The sequence below is a fragment of the Anomalospiza imberbis genome, chromosome 29 (assembly GCF_031753505.1).
Source record: "Anomalospiza imberbis isolate Cuckoo-Finch-1a 21T00152 chromosome 29, ASM3175350v1, whole genome shotgun sequence".
Lineage (NCBI taxonomy): Eukaryota > Metazoa > Chordata > Aves > Passeriformes > Viduidae > Anomalospiza > Anomalospiza imberbis.
Window position 1 is genome coordinate 2,505,057 of NC_089709.1, and position 23,867 is coordinate 2,528,923.

The following is a 23,867-nucleotide window of genomic DNA, read 5'->3' on the forward strand; positions in this document are numbered from 1 at the left end:
GGGGGGGGCTGGGGTCGCCCCAGCAGCGCCGGAAAATCCCGGCCCGGTAGAGCGGGGCCGCTTGTACGGGGGTGCCCCACGACGCGGAGCTCCCCGGGCCGGCAGAGCCCCGGGGCCGCTCCGTATCGCCGGGGGATGCTCGGGCCGCTGAGCCGCTCCCGTGGAGCTCCGGCCAAGGCGGGCGGGCGGCCCGCGGCGTCCCGGCCGTGTTTACAGCTGTTTCCCCCGGTGCCATAACAACGGGCCGAGCCCGGCCCCGGGGCTGCCCCAGCCCCGCGCCCCCGGTCCGGCTCCGCGCCAGCGATCCCGCGTAACGAGGGCGTGCGGGCGATGGAGGGGGTGGTCCCGAGCCGCACACGGGGCGTTTTTCTTCCGCCGCTGCCAGCGGGCTCCCGGCCCGGCTGCTGTCCGTGGAGAGCTGCCGGGGGGTGCGGGGCCGAGCAGGGTGAGCAGTGCGGGCCCACGCGGGGAGATGTGGGGCACAGCAGGACTGTGCGGTGCGGGACCGAAAAGCGTGAGCCGTATGGAGCTGAGCCGAGCCGTGCGAGGCAATGTGGGGCCATGCGGGGAGATGCGGGGCTAAGCAGGACTGAGCAATGTGGAGCTGAGCGGTGCGGGGGAAGGCAGAGAGATGCGGGGCACAGCGGGGCTGTGAGCACGGTGCGGGGCACGGCAGGGTGAGCAGCGTGGAGCTGAGCTGAGCTGTGCGGGGCGATGCAGAGAGATGCGGGGCACGGCAGGGCTGTGCGGTGCGGGGCCGAGCAGGGTGAGCGGTGCGGAGCTGAGCGGTGCGGGGCAACGCAAAGAGATGCGGGGCACGGCAGGGCTGTGCGGTGCGGGGCCGAGCAGGGTGAGCGGTGCGGAGCTGAGCGGTGCGGGGCAACGCAAAGAGATGCGGGGCACGGCAGGGCTGTGCGGTGCGGGGCCGAGCAGCGTGGAACTGAGCTGAGCTGTGCGGGGCGATGCAGAGAGATGCGGGGCACGGCAGGGCTGTGCGGTGCGGGGCCGAGCAGCGTGGAGCTGAGCTGAGCTGTGCGGGGCGATGCAGAGAGATGCGGGGCACGGCAGGGCTGTGCGGTGCGGGGCCGAGCAGCGTGGAGCTGAGCTGAGCGGGGCGGGATGCGGGTTCTGCCCCAAGGACCCTGCAGACACCACCACCATTCCCATCCCCGCACTCCGCTCGGCTCCGCTCCATCGCGGAGACCCCCGGTCGGTGCCGCCCCGCGGCGGGGGCGGGCGGGGCCGCCCGTCCGGTTCCGGGTCGGCGGAAGATGGCGGCGCCCATGGAGCTGTTCTGCTGGGCCGGGGGCTGGGGGCTGCCCTCGGTGGACCCCGACTGCCTGGCTGTGCTGGTGAGCGGCGGGGCGGGGGCGGCGGGGCTGGGCCGGGGTCCTGCGGGCAGAGCCCCGCTCTATCCCTCCCTCCCTCCCTCCCTCCCGCAGACCTACGCGCGGTTCACGGGGGCGCCGCTGAAGGTGCACCGGGTCACCAGCCCCTGGAGGAGCCCCTCCGGTAAGGGCCCCGCCGAGGATACCGGCACCACCACCGGGACCCCATGGCAGCCCTGTGATCCCGTTGCCCCCACTTCCCACCACTGCACCCTCCACGCGTTACGCCCCCCACCCCATTACAGCCTCCCAGCCCATCTTATCCCTCCCGTCGTGTGGCCCCACACCACTGGACCCCCTGCCCTATTGCACTCTCTTAACCAATGCACCTCTCTTGCCCTATGGTCTCTGCTCCCCACGTGGCACCATCCGACCCTATTGCATCCCCCTGTACCTCATCACACCCCGTCCCGTTACCACCATTACCATCTTATTGCACCCCTTGCCCCATCACACCCTCCCACCCCATAGCACCCCTCATGTGCTGTGCCCCTGACTGCACCCGCTCTCTTATTGTACCCCCGCCACTGCACACCCCTCTATCCCGTCCCAACCCCCTCTTCTCATCACCATCCCTGTCCCATCACACCCCCTCCTGTCCTATTGCACCCTCATGCCCCACCACATCCCGTGTCCCATTGCACCCCCCTATTCCACTGCAACTCATGTCCCATTGAACACCCTCATCTCACTCCCCACCTCGTTGCACCCCCCTTTTTCCTGGTCCCCCATGCATCACTGCACTCTTACACCCCATTGCTCCCCCTGTCCATCACCCACCCCCACTCCCCACCACAACCCCCTTGTCCCGGCACATTCCCCATTCCCCATTGCACAGTTTCTACCCCCTCCCCTGCGCTGCTCTGTCCCCACCTCGCCTTACAGCCCTGCCCTGCCTCGTGCCCCTCATCCAGGCATGGGGGTCCATCCCCCATTGCAGCCCCCTGCACCCCTCACCTGCTCAGGGCACAGTGACTGCAGACCCCACTCACTCCCCCTGCCCGTAGGGCACCTGCCCGCACTGAGGACACGGGACGAGGGCGTCATCTCCAAACCTCAGCAGATCATCACACACCTCAGGAAACAGGTACAGAGGGGCTTGGGGCACCCCCTGCCCTGGGCTGCAGGAGCCCCTCAGCGAGGAGGGGACCCTGTTGTGTCACCCACGGGTGGGATTTGGGGCATCCCGTGGGATCAAACTGGCGTTTGCTCCGTAGAAATACAACGCTGACTACGACCTGTCGGCCACGCAGAGCGCGGACACGCTGGCCTTCGTGTCCCTGCTGGAGGAGAAGCTGCTGCCAGTACTGGTGAGGCTCGGGGGGGCTGCAGGGAAGGGGGGCTCGCTGAGGATGGGGAGCTGTGCCAGTGGGCTCCGGTGTGTGCCCAGCTGCCAGCAGAGCTAGAGAGCACTGCCAGCAGCAACATCCTGGGAGCCTGGCGTGGCAGGGATGGGGGTTTGGGAGGTGGCAGCAGTGGGTTGTGCAGCCCGGGCTGGGGTCTGCCCTTGACCCCGACGCTCCTGCAGCCCCTCATGGTCTCCAGGGTGGCTGTGCCAGGCAGGGGCTCTGGTGTGCCAGCAGCGCTGGCTGCAGCCCCGCCGTGGCCAGGCTGTGGATTGTTCTCCCACACAGATCCACACCTTCTGGGTGGATGCCAAGAACTACGTGGAGCACACGCGGAAGTGGTACGCGGAAACCATCCCCTTCCCCCTCAACTTCTTCCTGCCCAACACCATGCACAAGCGGCACCTGGAGCGGCTGCAGCTCATCTGGGGGGATGACTACATGGAGGATGAGGAGAAGCTGGAGAAGGAGGTGAGATATGGGGTCTGGGCACAGGGGTCCTCAGCGGTGTGCGGGGAATCCCTGTCAGGCTGTCCTGGGGTGACTTTATGATGCTCGTATCCCCATTCGTTCTATTGGCCCAGAAATAAGTTTTGTACCTTTAAGATTGGTTCTGAAAAAATCCAAACTGGGGTCTGGGTTCCCCCCTCCTGCTCCCCTGAGCACTGTGGTGGTACCTGGGCAGGTGACAACCCTCTGTCCTCCTCCTGCAGCTCTACCGGGAAGCTCGGGAATGCTTGACACTCCTCTCCCAGCGCCTCGGCTCCCAGAAGTTTTTCTTTGGAGACTCGTAGGTGGCCAAAGCGGGAGAGGGAAAGGGGCCTGAGAGCCCCCACACCCCAGCAGGGCTGAGGCCCTGTGGTCTGCAGGGGAGCTGCAGCTGCTTTGGGGGTGGAACAGGCTCGCAGGGGACAGGGCACTGTCCCAAGGAGGGGGAGCCTTGTGACATCCCCTGGGGTGCTGGGGCTGGCAGTGCCTGGTGGGTCTGGGTGGCTTGGGGTGGGGACAGTGGCCCAGGCACGGCTCTCTGTGCCCCAGGCCAGCCTCCCTCGACGCCTTAGTCTTCAGCCGCCTGGCGCCGCTCCTGAAGGCAAAGCTGCCCAACGGGAAACTGCAGCAGCACCTGAAGTCCCTGCAGAACCTGTGCAACTACTGCACCTCTATCCTCAGCCTTTACTTCCCCTGGGACGGAGGTGAGAGCCGTCCCCCGCCTCACCCTGCGGGCTGGGGGTGACCTGTCCCCCCCCGGTGCATCCCCAGCTGGGGCTCAGTCTCAGGGTGACCCTTCCTGCTCTGCCCCTCCAGGTGATCCCCTGACCGGTGCCCCTCGAGCTGCAGGCACAGATGGCAGTGAGGCAGAGGAGGATCCCCACAAACGACGCAAGCAGCTGCTGTCAGTGCTGGTGGGGCTGGTGGCCATGCTGGGCTACGCCTTCCTCAGCGGCATTGTCTCCATCCAGCGTGGCAGCGTGGGGCCGGCCGGCCGGCAGCCCGTCACCCTGGAGGAGGAGGAGGAGGAGGAGGAGGAGTGAGGAAGAGCTGTGTGACTGTTCCTTCACAGCCCCTGGAACTGACTGTTTTTACCGTGGGAGTGTGGCAGCAGCACTGTTCTGCTCTGTGTCCCACCAGGAACCACAGCCCTGCTCCGTGGGAGCGTCCCTGCCACACCAATAAACTTCCCTCTCTCCGCCTGCGCCCTCTCGTACTCCCAACACCCTCAAGGCCCTTCCCAGTTTCCCCAGTTGCCCAGGCTTGAGTTTTGCAGCATGCACCAGTGTGTCCTGTCTGTGGCTCTGCCCCTCACTCCAACCTTGGGTCTTGCTGAGGTTCCAGAGGGGGGAACCTAAAAGCATCTGTGGCATCTGAGCAGTCCCTGTCCCTTCTCCAGCAGCTGTGGGGCTGAGCCCCACATCTCCCCTGCATCTTTCCCGTGTTGCAAGCCTCCAGGCAGCACAGACAGCAGCTCTGCGGGGCTGGTACCTCCCCTCCACGCCGCTGCCAGCCCGGCAGTCCCGAGCACGGCAGCACAGCCGAGACACGAAACCAGAGCCAAGGGCAGCCGGGGCTGCTCGTCAGGACACGTCCCCAGCCCAGGAGCACTCCCCGCTGCCAGCGGGACACCCGGAGCCCCGCTCCAGCAGCCGGGATCCCTCCAGCGCTGACATCTGTTTGCATTCCAGCACGCCTGCCAGCGCCGGGGAGCTCCTGCAGCTGGCACAGCTGGGAGCGCATCGCGTGGGCTCCGAGCGGGGTCGGGGGTGGCCACCTGGGCTCCGTCTGCCCCCGCGGTCCCCCGGGCCACCCGGCGCGGGGCTGGTGCCGGTGTTGGCTGCGCTGCCGTTCCCGCTGGCCGCTGCCGGTTTACGAGCGCGCAGATGGAAAGGCGGCGCGGGGCCAGGCCGGCACACAGCCCTCGCTTGTTTGGCCGCCGGCTGCCACCGCCAGCGGCATCCCAGCCCTGCTGCTGCTGCGGTGGCTGAATGTCCCCAGGCTGCGCTGCTGGACATGCGCCCCCCCCTCCCCGTGCCCCCCACCCGGGCGCAGTGGCCAGGGGCCCCCACACTGGGCTGGAGCAGAGCCATGGTGCTGGGCCAGCTGCGGAGCCTCCCCCATACTGGCCCAGTTCGAGGGGCCCCACTGGGAGGGGGATGACTCAGTGCAAACCCCCCCCAGCACGCTCCCCTCTAACGTCACTCAGGAACTATGTGCCCCATGCTCCCGGTTCCCATTAGCTGGAGGGGCTGATGGCTGCTCCAGCAGGAGAAAGCACAGCCGCCTGCTCTGGCCAGGGAGAAGCTGGAGCTGCCGACGCCAGAGCTCTGCTCTAAATCCCGGCTGCGTGTCCTGACTGCAGCTTTGGGCCCTTCCCTGCCTGGGGGATGCTGCAGTGGAGGACAGGAGAGAGATGCCACCCCTTAGGGTGACAGCCCCCTGCATCCCCAGCCCTGTGGGATGCCTCAGGAACCTGGGCAGAGGAGGGATGGGACCCATGGGGCCTCAAATCTGCCTCCTCTGGCCCCTGGCATAGTCCTGCCCACTGAGCTGGCACCAAGGGGAGGTCAGGGGTTCAGGAAAGTTTGTAGAAAACCTGTTTATTTTACGAAACATCTAGAAAAGCACAGGCGTTGCAGCCCTAGGGTCAAACAGGTCCCCTGGGGCACAGGGGGCTGCAGGGGCTGTGCTGCAGCCCCAACCCCATTGGAGTCATCTCTCCAAGCTGCCATCAGCACCGTGTTCCTGGTGCTGGCACCTCACTCCTCTGCCACGCTAGGCTGGCTGCCTCCAGAGGAACGTCTGGATGGAGTCGCTGGGAGCCACGGCCTCGATGAAGCCGACGTGCGGGTCAGAGATCCCAAAGGACACGTCCATGGGGGAGCTGTGCGGAAAGCGAGAGGGGATGGGGGCTCAGTGGGGTCAGTGGGGCCTTTTACCAGGGATCAGAACTGAGCCACTCACCGGTTCAGGACCACCAGGACAACGGCGCCGTCGGGGCGCAGGAAAGCCGAGTGCTCCAGGTCACACCGGCGGCACTTCTTGGACACAGCCAGTCCCACACGCTGTGAGCCCTCGGGGATGAACTTGCTGTGGGGACAAGCAGGGTCAGAGTGTGGTACGTAGGACATGGTACCTGGAGCCAGCAGCAGGGGCCAGCAGCCTGTGGCCCTGACACACCTGAAGTGCCCCAGGTGGTAGAACATGGGCTGCTTGTAGAAGACATCCTTGCTGCTGTCCACAATGACGGGGCTGTCCACGTAGTTCTTGCTCCAGTTGGGGCCTCCCTCCATGTCCAGGGCCAGGTTCCAGTCGGTCCAGCCCGTCACGTAGTTGTTGAGGTTCTGCGGGGCAGGGGGTGGTGCTGAGCCACAGGCAGGCCCAGGGGCTGGCCAGGGTGGCCAGTGTGTCCACAGCTCCCGCCAGGCCCTACCGACAGGATGCTGTGGCTGTACTTGCTCCCACGGTCCCAGCCACCCAGGACCACCCTGGGCTCCCAGAAGTAGGAGCCGGTGGAGGCCTCCGTGGAGAGGAGGAAATAGTCTGGGAAGAGGTGATGGGTGATGGAGAGTGTCAGGTCGATGGGTGCCAGAAAATCCAGGTACCAGTGGATGCCGATGCCGCTGATGTAGCTGGCAGCCACAGGGTCTTTGAGAACCTGGCAGGAGAAAAGGGTCACCAGTGCCCAGGGCTGGGAGATCTGCTGTGAGGCCAGGACAGCTGCTATGGGAACTCACCACCTCGGCCCAGTAGGGCAGCATCACCCTCTGGTCATCCAGGATGATGAGCTGGACGTGGCGGTGGGAGCTGTTGGCCAGTGCCGGGCCCAGGTCCCGGGCGATGAAGTCCCGCTGGTGCTCAGGGGAGAAGCCCAGGCACTGGAAGGGGTAGAAGACAATCTCACCAGCCGTGGGCTCGTTCCCTGCTGTCACTGCCCAGAAGGTCAGGTTGTGCTTGGCGTATTCATCCAGGAACCTGGTGTGGGGTAGAAGGGAATGGCCCCGTCACACCTGTGCCAGCCCCAGCTCCAGGTGTGGCATCCCCGGCACACGCCGCACTCCCGTGGCCCCTCACCGGATAAAGTACTTGGCCCAGGCCCGGTGGTACTTGTCCCCGGGGCTGCCCTTCAGTGTTCCCCTCCCCGTCATTGCTCCATTCGTCTTCATCCACACCGGAGAGGTCCAAGGGCTGGCATACAGTGACAGCGGCCGCTTGGCCACTGCCTGGGCTGCTTGGAGGATGGGGATCTAGGGAGAAGTGGGATGGCACAGAGATCTCTGGGTCTGTCCCAGTGCTGGCTGTGCAAGCAGCAGGAGGAGTCACCTCCCTCCCCAGAGGTGGGAAGGTGCTCCCTTTCCCCAGGTGCTCCCTTTCCCCATCCCATCCCATCCCATCCCATCCCATCCCATCCCATCCCATCCCATCCCAGCAGCAGCCCCGGTCCCTCAGACTCTTCCTGCAGGACTCACCTTCATGTGCGTGTCCTCCTCCGTCAGGTTGAAGTGCCTCAGCTCGAAGTCGCCCTCGGCGTCAGCGTAGGTGTACAGGCGGATGGAGAAGTCAGTGCTGGCCATGGGCACACGCACCAGGTTGTACTCAATGCCTGAGGACAGGGCAGGTGGTGATGGGCATCCTCGAGTTGCATTTGGGGGTCCAGATCCCCCCGCCCCTCAGAACAAATCTCAGCAGCCAGACCCCAGCTCTACCAGCAGCAGCTTTGCCTGCCCTGGGCTCACCTTCCTCGGAGAAGTAGGAGCGCAGCAGGTGGTTCTGGGCATCCTTGGACAGGGACTGGATGTTGATGGCAGCTGCATCAGTGATGGAGCCACCAAAGCCCTTCACCTTCTGGTACCTCTGCGCTGTGTCCAGGGTGAGGTGGAAATCTGTGGGGACGCACAGTGTCACCACCCCTGCCGTGGAGGACAGGCCCTCTCACAGCCCGGGGTGGTACCTGGGCTCTTGGCGTTGTGCTGGAATTTCCCCTCGCTCCGCTCCAGCCGCTTGCCGGCCTTGCTGCTCTCGTACTTGACGTAGGAGCCGGGGGCTGGCAGGACCAGGGGGTCCAGCGTGTCACAGTACGTGGCACTGCAGGCACAGACCAGGGAGCCGTGCCCAAAATCCTTGGCATCACAGGGACGGCCACCTGCAGCAGAGGAAAGAGTGGGTAGGCACCAAGGGCTGTTGCAGGAGCCCAGCTCATCCCTTCGACCCATGACAGACTCCAAATCCGCCACCCTCCAAAGCCCAGGGACACGTGCCAGCACGTACCTGTGGCCTGCAGGGCCGCCTGTGCCAGCAGGAGCCAGCCCAGGACACTGGCACAGCCTGGTCCCATGGCACCTCTGCTGCAGCAGCTCAGACGATGCCGATGGACACACTGGGAGCAGGGCAAGTGTCAGCACCCAGAGCTTCTCAGCCTGACCCAGCCACACACAGGGACAGAGACACAGGGCAGGGAGGGTGCCAGCATCATCCCCCTGCCCAGGGGACCACTGGACCCCCCCCTGCCAGGGCTAATCCTGTCCTGCCCTCTGCCCACTGCTCCAGCCCAGCACCCACCCTCCCTCCCACCCCTCCAGAGTCTACCAACAGTTCTGGCTATGACCCAGCTGGGGGTGCAGCCCCCAGGTGTGGGCATCCCCCAGGTGTGAGCCACCCCACCAGCCTGCTGCTCCTAGCTGCCCACGCTGGCTGTACCCAGCAACTTTGTTCACTCCCATCAACTCCCTCCCACTCCTTCTCCCTCCTCACTCGTTCCACAGCTGTGCCATGCCGTGCTGCATCACCCCATGCATCCCCAGTGCCCCCCGAGCCATGGCTATGAGCAAACAGCTCCACTCTCCCAATCCCATATGCCTGAAAGCTGAGGCTTGTCCAGCCAGAGTGGTTTGGGGCTCAAGCCTCTGGCATGGAGAGTCCCACATTCCCCTGTTCTTTCAGGTGTTCACACCCTGTCCTGTCCTTCCCGTGGTGCTGGGCAAGGAGCCTCTCAATGAGAGCACAGGAGGAGCCACCTCCAAGCCTCGGGACCCTGGTGCCAGACTGAGGACACCTGGGGACCTCTGCCAGGGTGGGATGGTGCCCTCTTGTTGCTCCCCGAGCTCCTGTGGCATGTGGAGTGGGGCCAGGCAGCTGTCCCACCTCCATTGCCTCCCACTCCCTGCCAGGGAATGATGCCCAGCTTGGCCAGGGCATGGCCTCAACACGGTCCTGTTGCCCAGGGCTGTTCCATGCCGATCTCGATCCCCATTCCCACCTGCTGAAGCCACCTCGGACCCAGGGGACTCACCTGCTGCCAAACCAGCTCCTGCTGCGTCTCTGAGGCGACGGTGGCAGGTCCTGTGTCCCGGCTGTGCCTGGTGGGAGGGGACGCGTCTGGCGAAGCAGGAAAGGTGAGTTTGGAATGGGACAGCTCATGGGACTCTGTGTTTGAAGAGGAGCCTGGGGATAATTTTGCAACCTGGCTCCAATGAGCTTTCCACACACCGCAGCATTTGCAAAGCTCTCCTGAAACCTGTTCCAGTGGCCAGAGGGAAGCTGGGGAGGGGAGGACGCCCGCCAGCCCCCCAAGTGCCTCCATCACCCCCCACAGCCAGGCCTGCCCTGCTCCCCTTGGGAAGAGCCCCACGGGAGCAGCCCTGTGTCCCTGGGACACCTCGGACAGGGCAGGGCACGGCTGGCTGTGCCCACCCAGGGTCCCTGCTCTTGGCAGCACTTTGGCTTTGCCACGAGCAGTGCCACCGCCATGACCTGTGTCCCGTTTGTGGCTGCTCCAGGACCTTTCCTGGCACGGGCAGAGGCAGCAGCCGGTCACGGCAGGGACTCCCGACCCCTCCTGGGGTGGGCACAGCAGGGAATGCCCGCCCAAGTCCCCTCGCCCCCGCCGTGCCCCGCACGCCGGAGCCCCACGCCACAGCGGGCTGGGTGGAGCCGGCAGCAGCGGTTTATCATCTGCAAAACAAGTCTGGGCTCCACACCATCTAATTTGGGATCCTTCCTAATTGCAGGCATCTGCTCCGCAGGAGAAACAGGAGGCGGGCAGAGGCACGGGGGGAGTGGCAGCTGCCCCGGGGTCCCCTTGGGGCAGCTGGTGAGGGTGGCCAGGAAGAGACCCCCACCCAGGGACCACCGTCCCTCACTCAGTGTCACATCCCCACCCGGGAACCACAGCCCCCGAGCCAGGGTCACAGCCCCTCGCTGGAGATCGCAGCCCCAGCGGGAAATAGTAAAGGTAAGATGATCTTCAGAAAGCTGGAAAAGCAGGCCTTAGAGAAAGAGCAGAGACCTAGCTGCAGCTGCAAAGTCTGAAAGTAAACAGAGTTACAATGAGTACTTTTACTAATTGGCTAAAACAATTGTCTGTAAGCTTTAGCAATAACTATTGACTTTTAGCAATACGCTGTCAGCTAGAAAGTTTTTCAAGTGCTCAGTAACAAAGAAATCTTCTCCTGCTACTAGCTTTACCATCTTCCTACTGTCTCAGCCATGTCATGAGGCTGATGCTGCAAATAAAGCTCAAGGAACGTACCCCAACAGTCCCATCCCGTTCGTACAGAAAACACCTCCCCAGCACACCCCCCACCCAAGGCCCTGCTCCTCCTGCTGCCCCCAGAGAAGGGATCCCCCAGCCCACGCTGCAGGCAGCGGGGATGGTGGGGGTGATTCCTCCAGCCTCACCTCATGGCCATCCTGCTGCGGCTCCAAACCGGCTGGAGCAGCGAGCCAGCCCAGAGGGGCTGGGCCAAAGCCTTTCCCTGCACGCTTGCCCCATGGCACTGCTGAACGCCGGGGGTCAGGGCTCCACACGGGCCATCCCGGCATAGCAGAGGTCCGGTGTCCCTTGGGAAGGGGACATTCCCAAGGTGTCAGGAATAGTGTGGCAGCAGGACCTGGGCATTGATGAGGTCACACCTCGAATCCTTGGGGTCAGTTCTGTGCCACTCATGAGGGCTGGAGCATGTCCAGAGAAGGGGATGGAGCTGAGGAGGGGTCTGGAGCTCCAGGAGGAGCTGGGGGGGCTCATTCTGGAGAAAAGGAGGATCAGGGGGGACCCTGTGGTTCTGCACAACTCCTGACAGGAGGGGACAGCCAGGTGGGGGTTAGTCTTTGCTCCCAGGGAACAGACACAGGACAAGAGGAAATGGCCTCAAGTTGCATCAGGAGGGCTGTGGCATTTCCCAGGAGAGGTTTAGGTTGGATATTAAAGAAAATTTCTTCATGGGCAGGACTGTGCAGCCCTGGCATCGGCTGTCTGGGGCAGCAGTGGAGTTGCCAACCCTGGAGGGATTTACTAAATGTGCATGGAGCACTTGGGGACGTGATTTAGGGCTGGCCTTGGCAGCGCTGGGGGAACGGTTGGACATGATGATCTTCGAGGCCTTTTCCAACCTCAAGGATTCCATGATTCTATTCTATAATTCTAAGCACAGCCAGCCCGACCCAGCTGCCGTTGGGGCCAGCATTCCGCAGGAACATGGATAAAAGCACAGGACAGGCTGGTGTGCTTCATGAACAGGGCTGGGACGGAGCCCGGTGCCACCTTCACACCACACTCCAATAATCCAGCTGTAAAGCCTCTGGGTTTTTCATTTTCCCCAACCTCAGCAGTTCCGTGGCTCTCACACAGGGGCATTGGCCAAGGAGAGCTCTGGCTTTCTCATTCCTGTACTTCAAAGGTGCTGGTAACGTTCCCAAAGGCACAGGGAATACTGTAACTGGTATTTAGGGAAAGCAAACAGGACGGGGAGGTCACTGCGGGCTGCGGCCGGTGTTGGCCAGAGCCAGAATAGAGGGGACTCTGTCCAGAGGCCACCCTGGAGAGGTGGCACCAGCCTAATTTGTCCATAAAGTTTGGTGGATGGGGACACTGATATCATTTACTCTGCTTTTCCGACAGCATCTGACATTTGGGTTTTTTTTTTTTTTTAAATACTCCCCCAAAAAGTAGGCTGGGGAAAACCAACAGCACATATGGAACGAATCAAGGGCTGGCAGCGGTGGAGGGATAAACTCCAGCTGCAGGGATAAACAAGGAGCCACCCGCAGGCCATGGGGGCCGGAGCCCCCGGGGCACCCCTGGCCCCGCGCCGCCCCGCCGAGGAAAACCGAGCGATTTCCGAGCGCGTAGAGGAAACACTGACGGGAACGGCGCATTCCGGAGGGAGCGCGTCATGGCTTTACTTGGCGCCCGCCACACACGCGAAGCTTTCAAGGGGGCCACGTGTGGAAGTGTGCTCCAGGAGACGGTGCAAAGGGAACTTCCAGGGGGATGGGAAGTGCCGGGAGGGAGGGGAGGCTGGGAAGCAGCAGGCCCCGGTGCCAGGAGCACACGGAGCCCCTTGTGCAGGGGCTGCACTCCCAGCAATGGGTCACCATCTGCTTCCACCCTTGAGGGATGCTGGAAAGGGTGGAGGAAGGGTTGACCCCCAGAGCCCCCCTGAGCCCCCCAGCACTCCCCTGGCTATCACTGCTGGCGCCACAGGTAGGTCTGGATGGAGTGGGCTGGAGCCACAGTCTCGATGAACCCCATGGCAGGGTCCTGGATTCCAAATGGCACATCCCGGCCAAACCTGGGGAGCAAGAGGGGCTGAGCAGGTCGGCACAGCTGGGGCTGAGCATCACCCCCACCCCCTGCCTGGGCTGACCTGTTGAGGACCACCAGGACAAGGGCACCGTCGGGGCGCAGGACGGCCACGTGCTCCAGCTGGCAGAGGAGGCAGCGGCGGCTGCTGCGCAGCCCCACCCGCCGAGAGCCCTCGGGGATGAACTTGCTGTGGGGAGAGGACCAGGAGAGGGGTTCTGCCCCTGGTCTGGGGCTGGCGGCAGCACCTGAGCCCCCCTGACCCACCTGAAGTGTCCCAGGTGGTAGAACATGGGCTGCTTGTAGAAAACATCCTTGCTGCCGTCCACGATCACTGGGCTGTCCACAAAGTTCTTGACCCAGTTGGGGCCTCCATGCAGATCCAGGACCAGGTTCCAGTCGGTCCAACCAGACACAAAGTGGTTCATGACCTGGGGGGGCAGGGAAGGGGCTGAGTGGGGCTCCCCCCAGCCCTGGGTGGGCGGTGTGAGGGCGGTGTGAGGGTGTGTACCGTCAGGATGCTGTAGCTGTAGTGGTCTCCCCGCTCCCAGCAGCCCAGGGACACGGCGAAGCGGAACATGAAGAAGCCAGTGCAGGCCTCCGTGTAGAGGAGGAAATGGTCAGGGAAGAGCTTGTGGGTGGCCTCCAGGCTGCAGCCAGGTGGGACGATGGCATCCAGGTACCAGTGGACGGCCAGGCCAGCCACATAACGGGCAGCTGTGGCATTTCCCAGGACCTGGGGGGCAAAGGAGATGCCTCACACCGAGGCTACCCATGCCTGAAGCCTGCGGGGATGGACTCATGGACTCCATGTGATCTTTCAGGGCCACCTCTTGTCCCCTCCCGTGGGTGCCACACCCTGCAGCCCCCTCCCTGCAGCACTGCAACTGCACCCCTTTGAGCAGCACCCTAGCATGGATCTGGTGCCCCAGCATGGCCTTGGCACCTCACTGGGTGCAGCGCTGAGGGGGTGGGACACAGGTTTGCCCCTCAGTGGACCCCCTGCCCCCACCTGCCTCTGCTGCTGCCTGGTCCTCCCTCCACACCCCCGTGGGGTGGTCCAGCCCTGCGGCTGTGGAGGCAAAGGAGGGGCAGGCTGCCTGGCTTGAGGCTGGGGCAGGAGCATGTTTTACTTTCTTTCCTCCTAGTTTAAGGCAATATCCCCAAACAGCATTATGGGGGGAAACCAAATCAGCCAAAACTCTGCCCAGAAAAGGTGCTGGCGCCCAGCAGCACTGCCAGGATCCAGCATTCAGGATGTGGGTGCCACCTCCTGTCCTCACTCCCGTCGGGCACACGCGGAGGTGGCTGCTCTGGAAGGAGCCAGCTCCGGCTCCCGCTCCGGCAGACCCGGTTTGCTCCCAGTCTCCAGGGCTGGGAGAGGCCACGGCTCCTTTTCCCATAAAGCCTGGGGCTGGGGAGTGAGGCAGAGGGGAAGGAAGGTTGCTCTTCACCACTTTGGCCCAGTGTGGGAGGTGGATGCGCTGGTCGTCGAGCATGAGGAGCCGTGTGCGGTGGGGGCTGCGGGCCAGCGCGGGGCCCAGGTCCTGGGCGATGAAATCCCGCTGCTGTGCGGCCGTGAAGGCGATGGTGGGGGCCTGGGGAGGCGTGAAGAGCCCCGCCAGCGGCTCGTTCTGTGCCGTCACCGCCCAGAAGGTCACGTTGTGCTTGGCGTATTCATCCAGGAACCTGGTGTGGAGAAGGGGGGACAGAATCAGCTGTGCTGCCCCCCCACCCCACTCCCCGATCTGCCCGCTGTCCATCCCAGCCTGGTTCCAGAGACAGTACTTGATGAAGTAGTTGGCCCAGGTCTTGTGGTACTTGTCCCCTGCCTTCCCCTTCAGAGTCCCTTTCCCACGGACGTCCCCATTACTCTTCATCCAGGCTGGGGCGGTCCAGGGGCTGGCAAACAGCAGCAGCGACCGCTTGCTCATGGCCAAAGCTCGGCGCAGGAGGGGAATCTGTGGGAGGGGGCAGAGGGACAGGGTCAGCTCCAACTGCAGCTCCCCAAAACCACAGGGCCCAGCATGGGAGGAAGGGGAGAACTCAAGGGATCTCAGCGGGGACTGGCAGCTGGCAAGCACCACCCCCCGGCACAGCGCCCTGGCTCCTCACCCTGCCACTGCCAGCTGGGATGCGCCAGGACGTGCCCCGGAGGAGGTGCCAGCTCCCACAGGCTGTCCCCATGCACCCTGCCACGGTGTGCAGGGCTCAGCAGCACCTGGTCCTGGGGGTCCCAGCACACGCAGGAGCTCCGGTGCGAGAGGGGACAAGGTGCTGATGGCAGCAGCTTCAGCCTCCCACCTTCATCTTCACGTCCTCGTCCACCAGCCTGAAGTGCTTCAGCTCGTAGTCGTTGGGGACATCATCGTAGCTGTAGGGGCGCACGGAGAAGTCGCTGCAAGCCATGGGGACCCGGATGAGGTTGTACTCGATCCCTGAGGAGCAAGAAGAGCATCAAGCGGCAGCAGAGCAGGCGTCCAGGTGACGATGTCCCTGCAGCGGGGAAGGCACAGGCTCCTCTGGTGACGCCACGATCTGCTCACACCACCGTGCTCTCACTGCTCACCGCTCTCGGAGAAGTAGGAGCGCAGCAGGTTGTCCTGGGCTGGCTGGGACAGCTTCAGGATGTTCATGGCAGCAGCATCGGAGAGGGACCCGCCGAAGCCCTTCACGTGCTGGTACAGTGTGGAGATGTTGAGCGTCAGCAGCAGCCCTGCGGGAAGAGCCCGGCTCGGTCCCTGCTGCCTGGGGGCCCGCGGTGGCACCGCCACCCACCAGTGGCGCTACCTGGGCTGTGCAGACTGCGCTGGAATTTCCCCTCGCTCCGCTCCAGCCGCTTGCCGGCCTTGCTGCTCTCGTACTTGACGTAGGAGCCGGGGGCCGGCAGGACCAGGGGGTCCAGCGTGTCACAGTACGTGGCGTTGCAGACACAGACCAGCGAGCCATGGCCAAAATCCTTGGGGATGCAGGGTCGGGCACCTGCGAGGCACGGGAGGGTGGTGGTGGCTGCCGGCTCAGGGACGTGTCCCTGTCTGCTGCCCCGCCTGCCCCGGGGAGATGCCATTGTCCCCGTGCTCCGCATCCCGGCAGCTCCCTGGCACCCAGCTCCGCGCTGCCGCGGGGCTCCCGTCCTTGCCGCAGGGTGCCCAAGCCCCGCTGCCACCCCCGCGACGTCCCCGCGCTCACCTGCCACCTGGGGCGCCGGCAGCAGCAGCAGCAGTAGCCAGCCCAGGATGCCGACAGCCCACATGGCCCTTCCGCGTTCCCCAAGCTCTGGAAGGTCCCGGGGAGCAGCACCTGCGGCGGGGACACTCTCAGTCACGGCAGGGGGATGGAGGGATCAGCCCCATCTCCTCAGCCCCTGCTCCTGCGTCCAGTGCCACGGAGCTCCTGTCACCTGCTCCATTCCCCCCGAACACCCTCGTCTTGCTTGGGGGGCGTCCATCCCTCCCAGGAGCCCGCACCACTCCCGCCTTCACCCCAGCTGCTCCCGACCTGCGCTGCCGCCAGCCCTCCTCCTCCTCAGCAGCTGCAGCCTCCCCACCTCGCCTTTACAGGGAGCTGCTCGGAGACCTCCCTCCGCAGCACACCCTCTCCCACCCCCACAGCTCCTCCTTGCTCTCCTCCCGGCCCATACCTGCCCTCGGGCGCGGACCGCCGTGCATCTCCTCGCCGAGGGGCTGGGGAGCGCCGGGTGCCCTCTGCCCCCCGCCGCCATGCCGAGGGACAGGGACATGGTGCTGGCAGCTGGGCCTGGGTGGAAAGTCCAACCAGCACAGAGAGGTGTCATAGGGACAGATCTGAGAGCCCACTGCTATCCCTGGAGGAAGAACTGGTTCATTTATTTTGTCAGGCACGGTCCAGATGAGCCCCTGGGAGCCCAGCAGAGCCAAGGGCAGGCTCATGGCACTGTCTGTCCTGCTGGGCACCTCCAACAGGACACCCAGCTATCCCTGCCCGCCGCCCCGCTGTCCCCAGTGTCCCCCAGGAGCCGCAGGGCCGTGCGGGAGGGTCCAGGACACCCAGGCAAGGTCAGTGAACGTGGCTGCACAGCTCAGGGCAGCATAAGGGCACAGCAGGGGTGGCCACATGGGAGCTGGGGCTGTTGCCATTCCTTGCCCAAGCCTTCAGCATCACTCTCCCCAACTCAGCATGTGCTGGGGAAGGTGGCAGCAGTGGCACAGTGACAGCAAGCAGGCAATACCCCAGCTCCTGGGCAAGCAGGGCTGCACTCCAGCTGTCAACAACAGCAGCTAGACCCTCAAAGGGGACCCTGCTCTCCCAACACCATGCCAGGAGCAAAGCCCAGCTCTGGTGCTCCTGTAGCACTCCCTGCTCCTCCAGGAGTCACCCTTCAGCCCAGCAAGCCAAGGCTGAGCTGGGCCAGCTCACCTGGGCACACAGACCCAACCTGGTCCCATCACCCAGGGTGTTCCCATTCCTGTGGACATGGACCCCTCACAGCGGGGACATCCTCAGCATCTCCACACAGGGGTGGCCCAGGGAATGGAGAGTGACATCCCAGCCACAGGCCCCAACCACAGCTCCACTTGCCTGGAGCATCAATCACCAGCTCAGGGCTCCCCTGCACAGGGTTAAACTGCTCCGTTAGCTGTCCCTCCATGGGTGGAGCAGCACTTCATGACTAATTTTCTCCATTTCTGGCATATCAGATGCAGCTCTGGGGCAATTCAATCCATCAAAGTTCCTCCTACCCCCAGCATTGCCCTGCTATGGGCCCTGCCCCAGTTCCACACCTCTGCTGGGAGCTGAGCCATGAGACACCTGGACCAGCTGCCACTGGGGCTGGGATAGATGGGGCCAGGTAGCCCCTGGTTACGTCTCACGGGGCAAACAGGTGCCCCAGGAGGGAGCTCCTGTCCCTGTCCCGCTGCACCGTGGATCTCCCACCTCCAAGTGTGATTAAGGTGTGACCAGACTGCTACACCCAGGCTAATGAACCCCAATTTTGGGGAGGGATTAATAGCTCCTAAGGCAATCATCTACCTTCGAGCTCACTTCCAGCCATCCAGGATGCCCCCGTTCACCCTTTCCCATTCCAAGCTCCAGTTCTTCCTGCCGCCCACCAACCACAGCCCCCCAGCTGGCTCAGGTCCCACAGCTCCTGGAAGCAAAACACTGCGGAGGCTGCTGGAGCTCATCCTTATCAACACCAGCTGATAAGAGCGCCCTGCTGAGCAGGAAAAGTGAGACCCAGGGGCCGGGCAACGCCTGGAATGGAGCTGCTGGCACAGCAGATATCAGGCAGCCCCACCAAGCCCCCAGAGCTGCTTCTTGCAGCCAGTCTCCAAATAGGGAGAGCTCCTGGGGGTCGCAGGGGCCTGGTGGCATCGTGTGACCGCCCTTTGCAGTGCTCGGGTGGGTTTGTTCCAGGATGGGGTCTAGGAGGTGGGGTCAAAGGAGCCATCAGAGGAGCCAGAGGGTGAATTTTGTCCCTGAGCCAGGCCAGTGTGGATGGGGACACAGGGACACGGAGCTGGGCTGAGTCACCTTTCTGGGGATCACGACTCTGTTAACATCAATGCCAAAGAGCCTCAGTGTGGCATCACAGCAACTCCTTCCCAACAGTGGGACCCCGGCCCAGAGCACGTGGGGACAGTCCTCAGGGTGATCACTGGCTGCAGGTGGGACCCCAGCAGCCCCCAGTCACCGCGAGCCCCACACCAGCCAAGGCTTTGCACAAGAATTAATGAGCAGAGCCAAGCCCAGCGACGTCGGAGGATTCGCCCCCGCTGCGTTTATCCCAGAGCCAGTCGGTCCCTGAGCACCGAGCCGAGCGCAGGGACGAGGGCACGTGGACCAGCGTGATTCAGCATCCGGCCACCAGCTGTGAGCACCGGGCCAGGTAAGTGAGAAACAGGTGGGGGAGCAGCCCCGCACCGGGAGTGGGGTGCTGGCAGCAGGGTGATGGGGATGGGACTCGCTGCAGTTATGATCCTGGAGAAACATTTCCCTCTTGTGGACAAACACAAACAGCTTCGGGGCGGGAGCAGGGTGCTCTCCCCAGGGCTCTCCCGGAGCTGCGGGGCCCCAGGAGCAGCATCCCTGGGGCTCCGTGGCGTGCCAGTGTCCCAGGGTGACACTGTCACTCACTGGCCGCGCCTGGGCTGTGCTCAGCCCACGCGGTATCGCGGCTGTCAGTCCTGACAGCACCCCTGGGCACATCCCACCTGCACGCATCAGCCCAGGGGCCCCGCCGCCCTCCTCGCCCTGAAATTATGACCTCCCTGCCTTAATCTCCTGCTCTCACACCCTGCCAGCTCCCTCCCTCCTTCCTGGGTGCGCCCACACTCAGCACCCACTCCCGGTCCGGCCCCCGCTTGCTCAAGGCACCCCAGATCTGTGGTGGGTGCACCCCCAGTCTCCTCACCACAGTGGGGACCCCTCGGATCAGTCCCCATGGAGGACAGCAGGCTCCAGGCAGGGCTGTTGCAGCCTGACCAGCCTCCCTGTCCCAGAAAAACCCCAGGAGCAGCTGGGGCTCAGCCAGAGCTGGCTGGGACCCTGAGCCCCCATGCTGCCATGCTCCTGGAGCTGGCCCTGCCTCCAGCCCTGGCCTCGGGGCCTTGGTCTGGGAGAGACCTGACCCACACAGCCCCTGGCCTGACATCAGGCTGCAGGTGGCTCCGGATTGGCAGGAAAAGCACAGAAAGCTGAAGCTTGGCCGCAATCCCCGCTCAGCCCCTTCCATCGAGGGTGGGTGTCCAAGTGCTTTGTCCCTGCTCCTGATGCAGCACCCAGAGCATCTGCATTCAGGGTGAATCCTGAGCCACTTGCTAGGTCCCTAGGTCCTAAAACCTGTCCCCAACGGCAGCAGGAGCACACCCGGGCTCTGCTCAGCCCCAGCCAGGCAGCGCATGCTTGGAACTGGGAGCAGACTCTTGCCTGGAGCATCTCTCAGCAGGGTGAGCCCCAGGGGAGCTGAGGTGGGCAGAAGGGCAGGGGCTGGGCAGGGAGAGGGGCTGCCCCACCGCGCTCCGGGTGCTCTGCGCTGCTTGCCAGACTCCAGCAGGCTCCATGCCGGGGTGGCACCCAGCCACAGTGCCCAGGAGCGGGGGAGGGACCCGGAGGTTTCTCTTCCAGCCACAGACATCAAGGCAGCATCCGTGTTTAATGTCAGAACAGCAGAACACAGCGTTCACAGCCTGTGGGGTCTCCACCCTGAGGGGCACCGGTGCCCCCGGCCCTCCTGCACACGCACAGCGTCCCCGACCCGGCCCGGCTCTGCCACGGCCCTGGGGACGCCTCCCCCGGCCCGAGCCCGCGGGCAGCTGGGGCTGCGCGTCCGGCCCGGCTGCGTCCGGCCCCTGGCCGGCCACGGGCATCTCGGCCATCACTGCCGCTGCCACAGGTAGGTCTGGATGGAGTTGGCTGGAGCCACGGCCGCAATGAGGCCGACGGTGTCCGCCAGCCCAAAGGTGATGTCCTGTGGGGACCTGGGGGGAGACAGCATGGTGGTCAGACCTGCAGCACCTGCACAGGGCCCAGCGAGATGGGGTCCCACGCAGGGCTGGCAGGATGGGGGTCCCACGCAGGGCTGGCAGGATGGGGGTCCCACATGGGGCTGGAAGGATGGGGGTCCCACACGGGGCTGGCAGGATGGGGGTCCCACACGGGGCTGGCAGGATGGGGGTCCCACACGGAGCTGGAAGGATGGGGGTCCCACACGGGGCTGGAAGGATGGGGGTCCCACACGGGGCTGGGAGGATGGGGGTCCCACACGGAGCTGGAAGGATGGGGGTCCCACACGGAGCTGGCAGGATGGGGGTCCCACATGGGGCTGGAAGGATGGGGGTCCCACACGGAGCTGGCAGGATGGGGGTCCCACATGGGGCTGGCAGGATGGGGGTCCCACACAGGGCTGGAAGGATGGGGGTCCCACACAGGGCTGGCAGGATGGGGGTCCCACGCAGGGCTGGCAGGATGGGGGTCCCACACGGAGCTGGCAGGACAGGGGTCCCACACAGAGCTGAATGGATAGGGATCCCACATGGAGCTGGCAGGACGCAGATCCCACACGGGGCTGGTGGGACAGGGGTCCCACACGGAGCTGGCAGGATGGGGGTCCCACACAGGGGGCCAGGCTGCATCACCCACCGGTTCAGAACCACCACAACCACAGCTTTGTCAGGGCGCAGGAAAGCCGTGTACTCCAGTGCTGTCTTCTTGGACTCTCTGGAGGCAACGAGCCCCACGCGCTGGGAGCCCTCGGGGATGAATTTACTGAACAGACAAACGAGAAGCAAGCTCAGGGTGGGAGTGAGACCCCAGCAGAGCTCCTCTCGAGCCAAATTTGCCTTGCATCTCTCAGGACAAGCTGCTGCTGGAGCTCAGGAAGCTTAGCACATGTTGTGGGCTCCAACCCACCTGAAGTGCCCCATGTGGTAGAACATGGGCTGTTTGTAGAAGATGCCCTCACTGCTGTCCACGATGATGGGGCTGTCCACATAATTCTTGACCCAGTTAGGGCCCCCCTCCAGATCCAGGGCCAGATTCCAGTCAGTCCAGCCGGCCACAAAGTGGTTCAGATTCTGCAACAGGACAGCTCAGATGCCTGCCCAACACCAACAACCCTCCCCAGGGCCCAGCACACAGGGGCCTCACCGTCAGGATGCTGTGGCTGTACTGGTTCCCCCGTTCCCAGCAGCCCAGAATCACATCCCGCTCCCAGAAATGGGCCCCAATGCACGCCTCCGTGGCCAGGATAAAGTAGTCAGGGAAGAGCTCATGAGTGGGCAGCACCGTGTCCTGTATGGGACCAATGAAGTCCAGGTACCAGTGGATGCCGATGCCGTGGACGTAGCGAGCTGCCTCCTCATCCTCCAGCACCTGGCAGGGAGAAGAGCCAATCCCATGGGGCAGAGCCAGAGGCCCAGCCCTCCTCAGGATGGAGCACCCAAGCCCCCCACAAGGACAGGGGCTCTGTCCCGGGTCACCACGCTGGCACATCCCCCCAGCACACTCACCACTCTGGCCCAGTGCGGGAGGTGGAGCCGGTTGTCGTCCAGGATGATGAGCTGGACGTGGCGGTGGGAGCTGTTGGCCAGCGCCGGGCCCAGGTCCCGAGCGATGAAGTCCCGCTGCTGCTCTGCTGTGAAGCCCAGGCACTGGAAGGGGTAGTTGTTGATCAGCCCGGCCGTGGGCTCGTTCTCTGCTGTCACTGCCCAGAATGTCACATTGTGCTTGGCGTATTCATCCAGGAATCTGGCGTGGGGGAAGGGGTGAGCCGTGAGGAGTTCCCAGTGCCACCACTGTGAGTCCCCCGGGTATCGCCCCGGTCCCCCAGCCCCAGCAGCTCCTCACCGTACAAAGTAGTTGGCCCAGGTCTTGTGGTACTTGTCCCCTGCCTGCCCCTTCAGTGTCCCCTTCCCCACATAGGACTCGCTGGTCTTCAGCCACGTGGGGGAGGTCCAGGGGCTGGCATACAGCGACAGCGGCCGCTTGCTCATGGCCGAGGCTCGGTGAAGGAGGGGGATCTGCAGGAGGAGGCGGACGGGCCCACTCAGCTCAGCCCCTGTGACCCTCCACCCCACCCTGCTCCCTCCCACCGCTCGCCTTCAGCTTGGTGTCCTCATCTCGGAGGCTGAAGTGGGTGAGCTCGTAGTCGTAGGGGACGTCATCGTAGGTGTAGGCATGGAGGGAGAAGTCGCAGCTGGCCATGGGGAGCCGGATGAGGTTGTACTCCAGCCCTGCCAGCACAGCAGGACACGAGGTGTCCACGATGTGCCAGTACCCATAATCCCTGTCACCATCCCACCGGTCTCCCCGACATCCTACCCTCCTCAGAGAAGTAGGAGCGCAGCAGGTGATCCTGTGCTCTTTCCGGCAGGGATAAGATGTTGATGGCGGCCGCGTCGGTGATGGAGCCACCAAACCCCTTCACCCTCTGGAACCGCTGCGTCGTGTCCAGGGTGAGGACAACATCTGCAGGGAGGGGAGCCCAGCATGACGGTGGGTTGCTGCAGGGTCCATCCCATCCCTGCCATCCGTGGCGGTACCTGGGGCGCAGAGTCTGTGCTGGAATTTCCCCTCGCTCCGCTCCAGCCGCTTGCCGACCTTGCTGCTCTCGTACTTGACGTAGGAGCCGGGGGCCGGCAGGACCAGGGGGTCCAGCGTGTCACAGTACGTGGCGTTGCAGACGCAGACCATGGCATCACGGCCGAAGTACTTGGGGCTGCAGGGCCGGGCGCCTGGGGGGCACGGCAGGATGGTGGGGGCAGCCTCAGGGACGTGTCCCTGCCAGCCCTCCCGCCTGCCCCGGGGGTGACGCCACTGCTCCCATGCTCCACACCCCGGAACCTCCCGAGCACCAAGCTCCGCGCTGCCTCCGGACCCCCGGACAACTCCCGGGCATCCCTGACCACGGGCTCCAAAGGTATTCCCTCCTCCTCCTCCTCCCCGCCCGGGTACCCCCGTCCCCTCCACCCACCGCGTTACCCCCGGGTGCCCCTCGCTCACCTGCAGCCCGGTGCACGGCCAGCAGCACCAGCAGCAGCCGCCAGCACAGGGCACCGACAGCCCCCATGGCCCCGCCGCTCCCGGTGCGCTCGGAGCCGGCCCGGCAGCACCGGCTCCGCCGCCGGCCTTGCCTTTAAGGGCGCTCGGGCAGCTCGTCCCGCCCACACCCGGTGCAGGAACGGCACCGACTCTGGGCGGGCCTGACCCCGGCCCTTCCCCCGCGCCGGTTCTGGCACCGCGAACCGGGGGAACCGCGGGGTCGTTTCCCCCCGCCCCCTCCCCGAGAAGAGCAAGCGGTCCCGATCCCGGTCCCGGTCCCGGTCTCGATCTCGGTCTCGGTCCCCGCTGCCTCCCCACGCCCCAACGGCACCGGTCACCCCGTCCCGCGAAGCCGCTACCGGGAAACCGGGACCCGGCACCCCGTGAGCAGTCAGCTGACCGCCCGCCCCGCCCCGTTCGGCCCCGCCCGCCCCGTGACACCGGCCCCGTGGGCGGCGGTGACCACCTTTATTCGGTCTCTAGCGAGGGGCAGTGGCCGCGGGACCGGCCCCGCAGCGCGGCCCGGGCGCAGCCGGGCGG

At 64.7% G+C, this 23,867-nt stretch overlaps 4 protein-coding genes across 5 annotated transcripts; 1 reads left to right on the forward strand and 3 right to left on the reverse strand.

Annotated features, from left to right (window-relative positions):
• Positions 1 to 1,200: 1,200 nt before the first annotated feature.
• MTX1 (metaxin 1) lies at positions 1,201 to 4,428 on the forward strand. Its single transcript, XM_068175190.1, has 8 exons — positions 1,201 to 1,352; positions 1,443 to 1,512; positions 2,396 to 2,475; positions 2,606 to 2,698; positions 3,023 to 3,205; positions 3,448 to 3,524; positions 3,773 to 3,927; positions 4,040 to 4,428. Exons 1-8 carry the CDS (start codon positions 1,272 to 1,274, stop codon positions 4,264 to 4,266), a joined length of 966 nt encoding a protein of 321 aa, XP_068031291.1. The 5' UTR covers positions 1,201 to 1,271; the 3' UTR covers positions 4,267 to 4,428.
• A 1,393-nt stretch (positions 4,429 to 5,821) lies between these two features.
• LOC137463788 (lysosomal acid glucosylceramidase-like) lies at positions 5,822 to 10,434 on the reverse strand. Its single transcript, XM_068175189.1, has 11 exons — positions 9,516 to 10,434; positions 8,495 to 8,603; positions 8,178 to 8,369; positions 7,963 to 8,109; positions 7,696 to 7,829; positions 7,301 to 7,473; positions 6,964 to 7,201; positions 6,660 to 6,884; positions 6,407 to 6,570; positions 6,191 to 6,316; positions 5,822 to 6,110 (listed from the first exon to the last, which is right to left on the reverse strand). The coding sequence occupies exons 1-11, from the start codon at positions 9,804 to 9,806 to the stop codon at positions 6,002 to 6,004; spliced, it is 1,908 nt and encodes a 635-aa protein (XP_068031290.1). The 5' UTR covers positions 9,807 to 10,434; the 3' UTR covers positions 5,822 to 6,001.
• Positions 10,435 to 11,185: 751 nt separating this feature from the next.
• LOC137463707 (lysosomal acid glucosylceramidase-like) lies at positions 11,186 to 16,332 on the reverse strand. 2 transcript variants are annotated; one of them, XM_068175036.1, is made up of 10 exons: positions 15,996 to 16,332; positions 15,597 to 15,788; positions 15,376 to 15,522; positions 15,111 to 15,244; positions 14,595 to 14,767; positions 14,261 to 14,495; positions 13,318 to 13,542; positions 13,074 to 13,237; positions 12,871 to 12,996; positions 12,554 to 12,795 (listed from the first exon to the last, which is right to left on the reverse strand). In XM_068175036.1, the coding sequence occupies exons 1-10, from the start codon at positions 16,057 to 16,059 to the stop codon at positions 12,690 to 12,692; spliced, it is 1,566 nt and encodes a 521-aa protein (XP_068031137.1). In that variant the 5' UTR covers positions 16,060 to 16,332; the 3' UTR covers positions 12,554 to 12,689. The 2 variants fall into 2 exon arrangements, with proteins under 2 accessions (XP_068031136.1, XP_068031137.1); XM_068175035.1 differs by having other exon boundaries at positions 11,186 to 12,795; positions 12,871 to 13,237.
• Positions 16,333 to 19,926: 3,594 nt separating this feature from the next.
• On the reverse strand, positions 19,927 to 23,582 carry LOC137463710 (lysosomal acid glucosylceramidase-like). The gene is made up of 10 exons (XM_068175042.1): positions 23,289 to 23,582; positions 22,829 to 23,020; positions 22,608 to 22,754; positions 22,386 to 22,519; positions 22,134 to 22,306; positions 21,797 to 22,034; positions 21,435 to 21,659; positions 21,198 to 21,361; positions 20,928 to 21,053; positions 19,927 to 20,266 (listed from the first exon to the last, which is right to left on the reverse strand). Exons 1-10 carry the CDS (start codon positions 23,353 to 23,355, stop codon positions 20,164 to 20,166), a joined length of 1,569 nt encoding a protein of 522 aa, XP_068031143.1. The 5' UTR covers positions 23,356 to 23,582; the 3' UTR covers positions 19,927 to 20,163.
• Positions 23,583 to 23,867: the final 285 nt, after the last annotated feature.

Bases quoted from the DNA above. Each gene is read 5' to 3' on its own strand.
- LOC137463788 (XM_068175189.1), bottom strand. From the start codon at position 9,806: ATGGAGGCACTTGGGGGGCTGGCGGGCGTCCTCCCCTCCCCAGCTTCC. The intron at 6,571-6,659 runs GTAGGGCCTGGC...CCTGCCCCGCAG, and splicing joins ACAGCCACAGCATCCTGTCG to AACCTCAACAACTACGTGAC. The intron at 6,111-6,190 runs GTGAGTGGCTCA...CTTTCCGCACAG, and splicing joins GTCCTGGTGGTCCTGAACCG to CTCCCCCATGGACGTGTCCT.
- LOC137463707 (XM_068175035.1), bottom strand. From the start codon at position 16,059: ATGTGGGCTGTCGGCATCCTGGGCTGGCTACTGCTGCTGCTGCTGCCG. The intron at 15,789-15,995 runs GTGAGCGCGGGG...CGTGCCTCGCAG, and splicing joins GCCGGCGCCCCAGGTGGCAG to GTGCCCGACCCTGCATCCCC. The intron at 14,768-15,110 runs GTGGGAGGCTGA...CCCCTCCCACAG, and splicing joins ACGAGGACGTGAAGATGAAG to ATTCCCCTCCTGCGCCGAGC.
- MTX1 (XM_068175190.1), top strand. From the start codon at position 1,272: ATGGCGGCGCCCATGGAGCTGTTCTGCTGGGCCGGGGGCTGGGGGCTG. The intron at 2,476-2,605 runs GTACAGAGGGGC...TTTGCTCCGTAG, and splicing joins TCACACACCTCAGGAAACAG to AAATACAACGCTGACTACGA. The intron at 3,206-3,447 runs GTGAGATATGGG...CTCCTCCTGCAG, and splicing joins AGGAGAAGCTGGAGAAGGAG to CTCTACCGGGAAGCTCGGGA.
- LOC137463710 (XM_068175042.1), bottom strand. From the start codon at position 23,355: ATGGGGGCTGTCGGTGCCCTGTGCTGGCGGCTGCTGCTGGTGCTGCTG. The intron at 21,362-21,434 runs GTGAGGCCCCTG...GTCCTGTTGCAG, and splicing joins ACAGCCACAGCATCCTGACG to AATCTGAACCACTTTGTGGC. The intron at 20,267-20,927 runs GTGGGTGATGCA...GTCTCCCCCCAG, and splicing joins GTTGTGGTGGTTCTGAACCG to GTCCCCACAGGACATCACCT.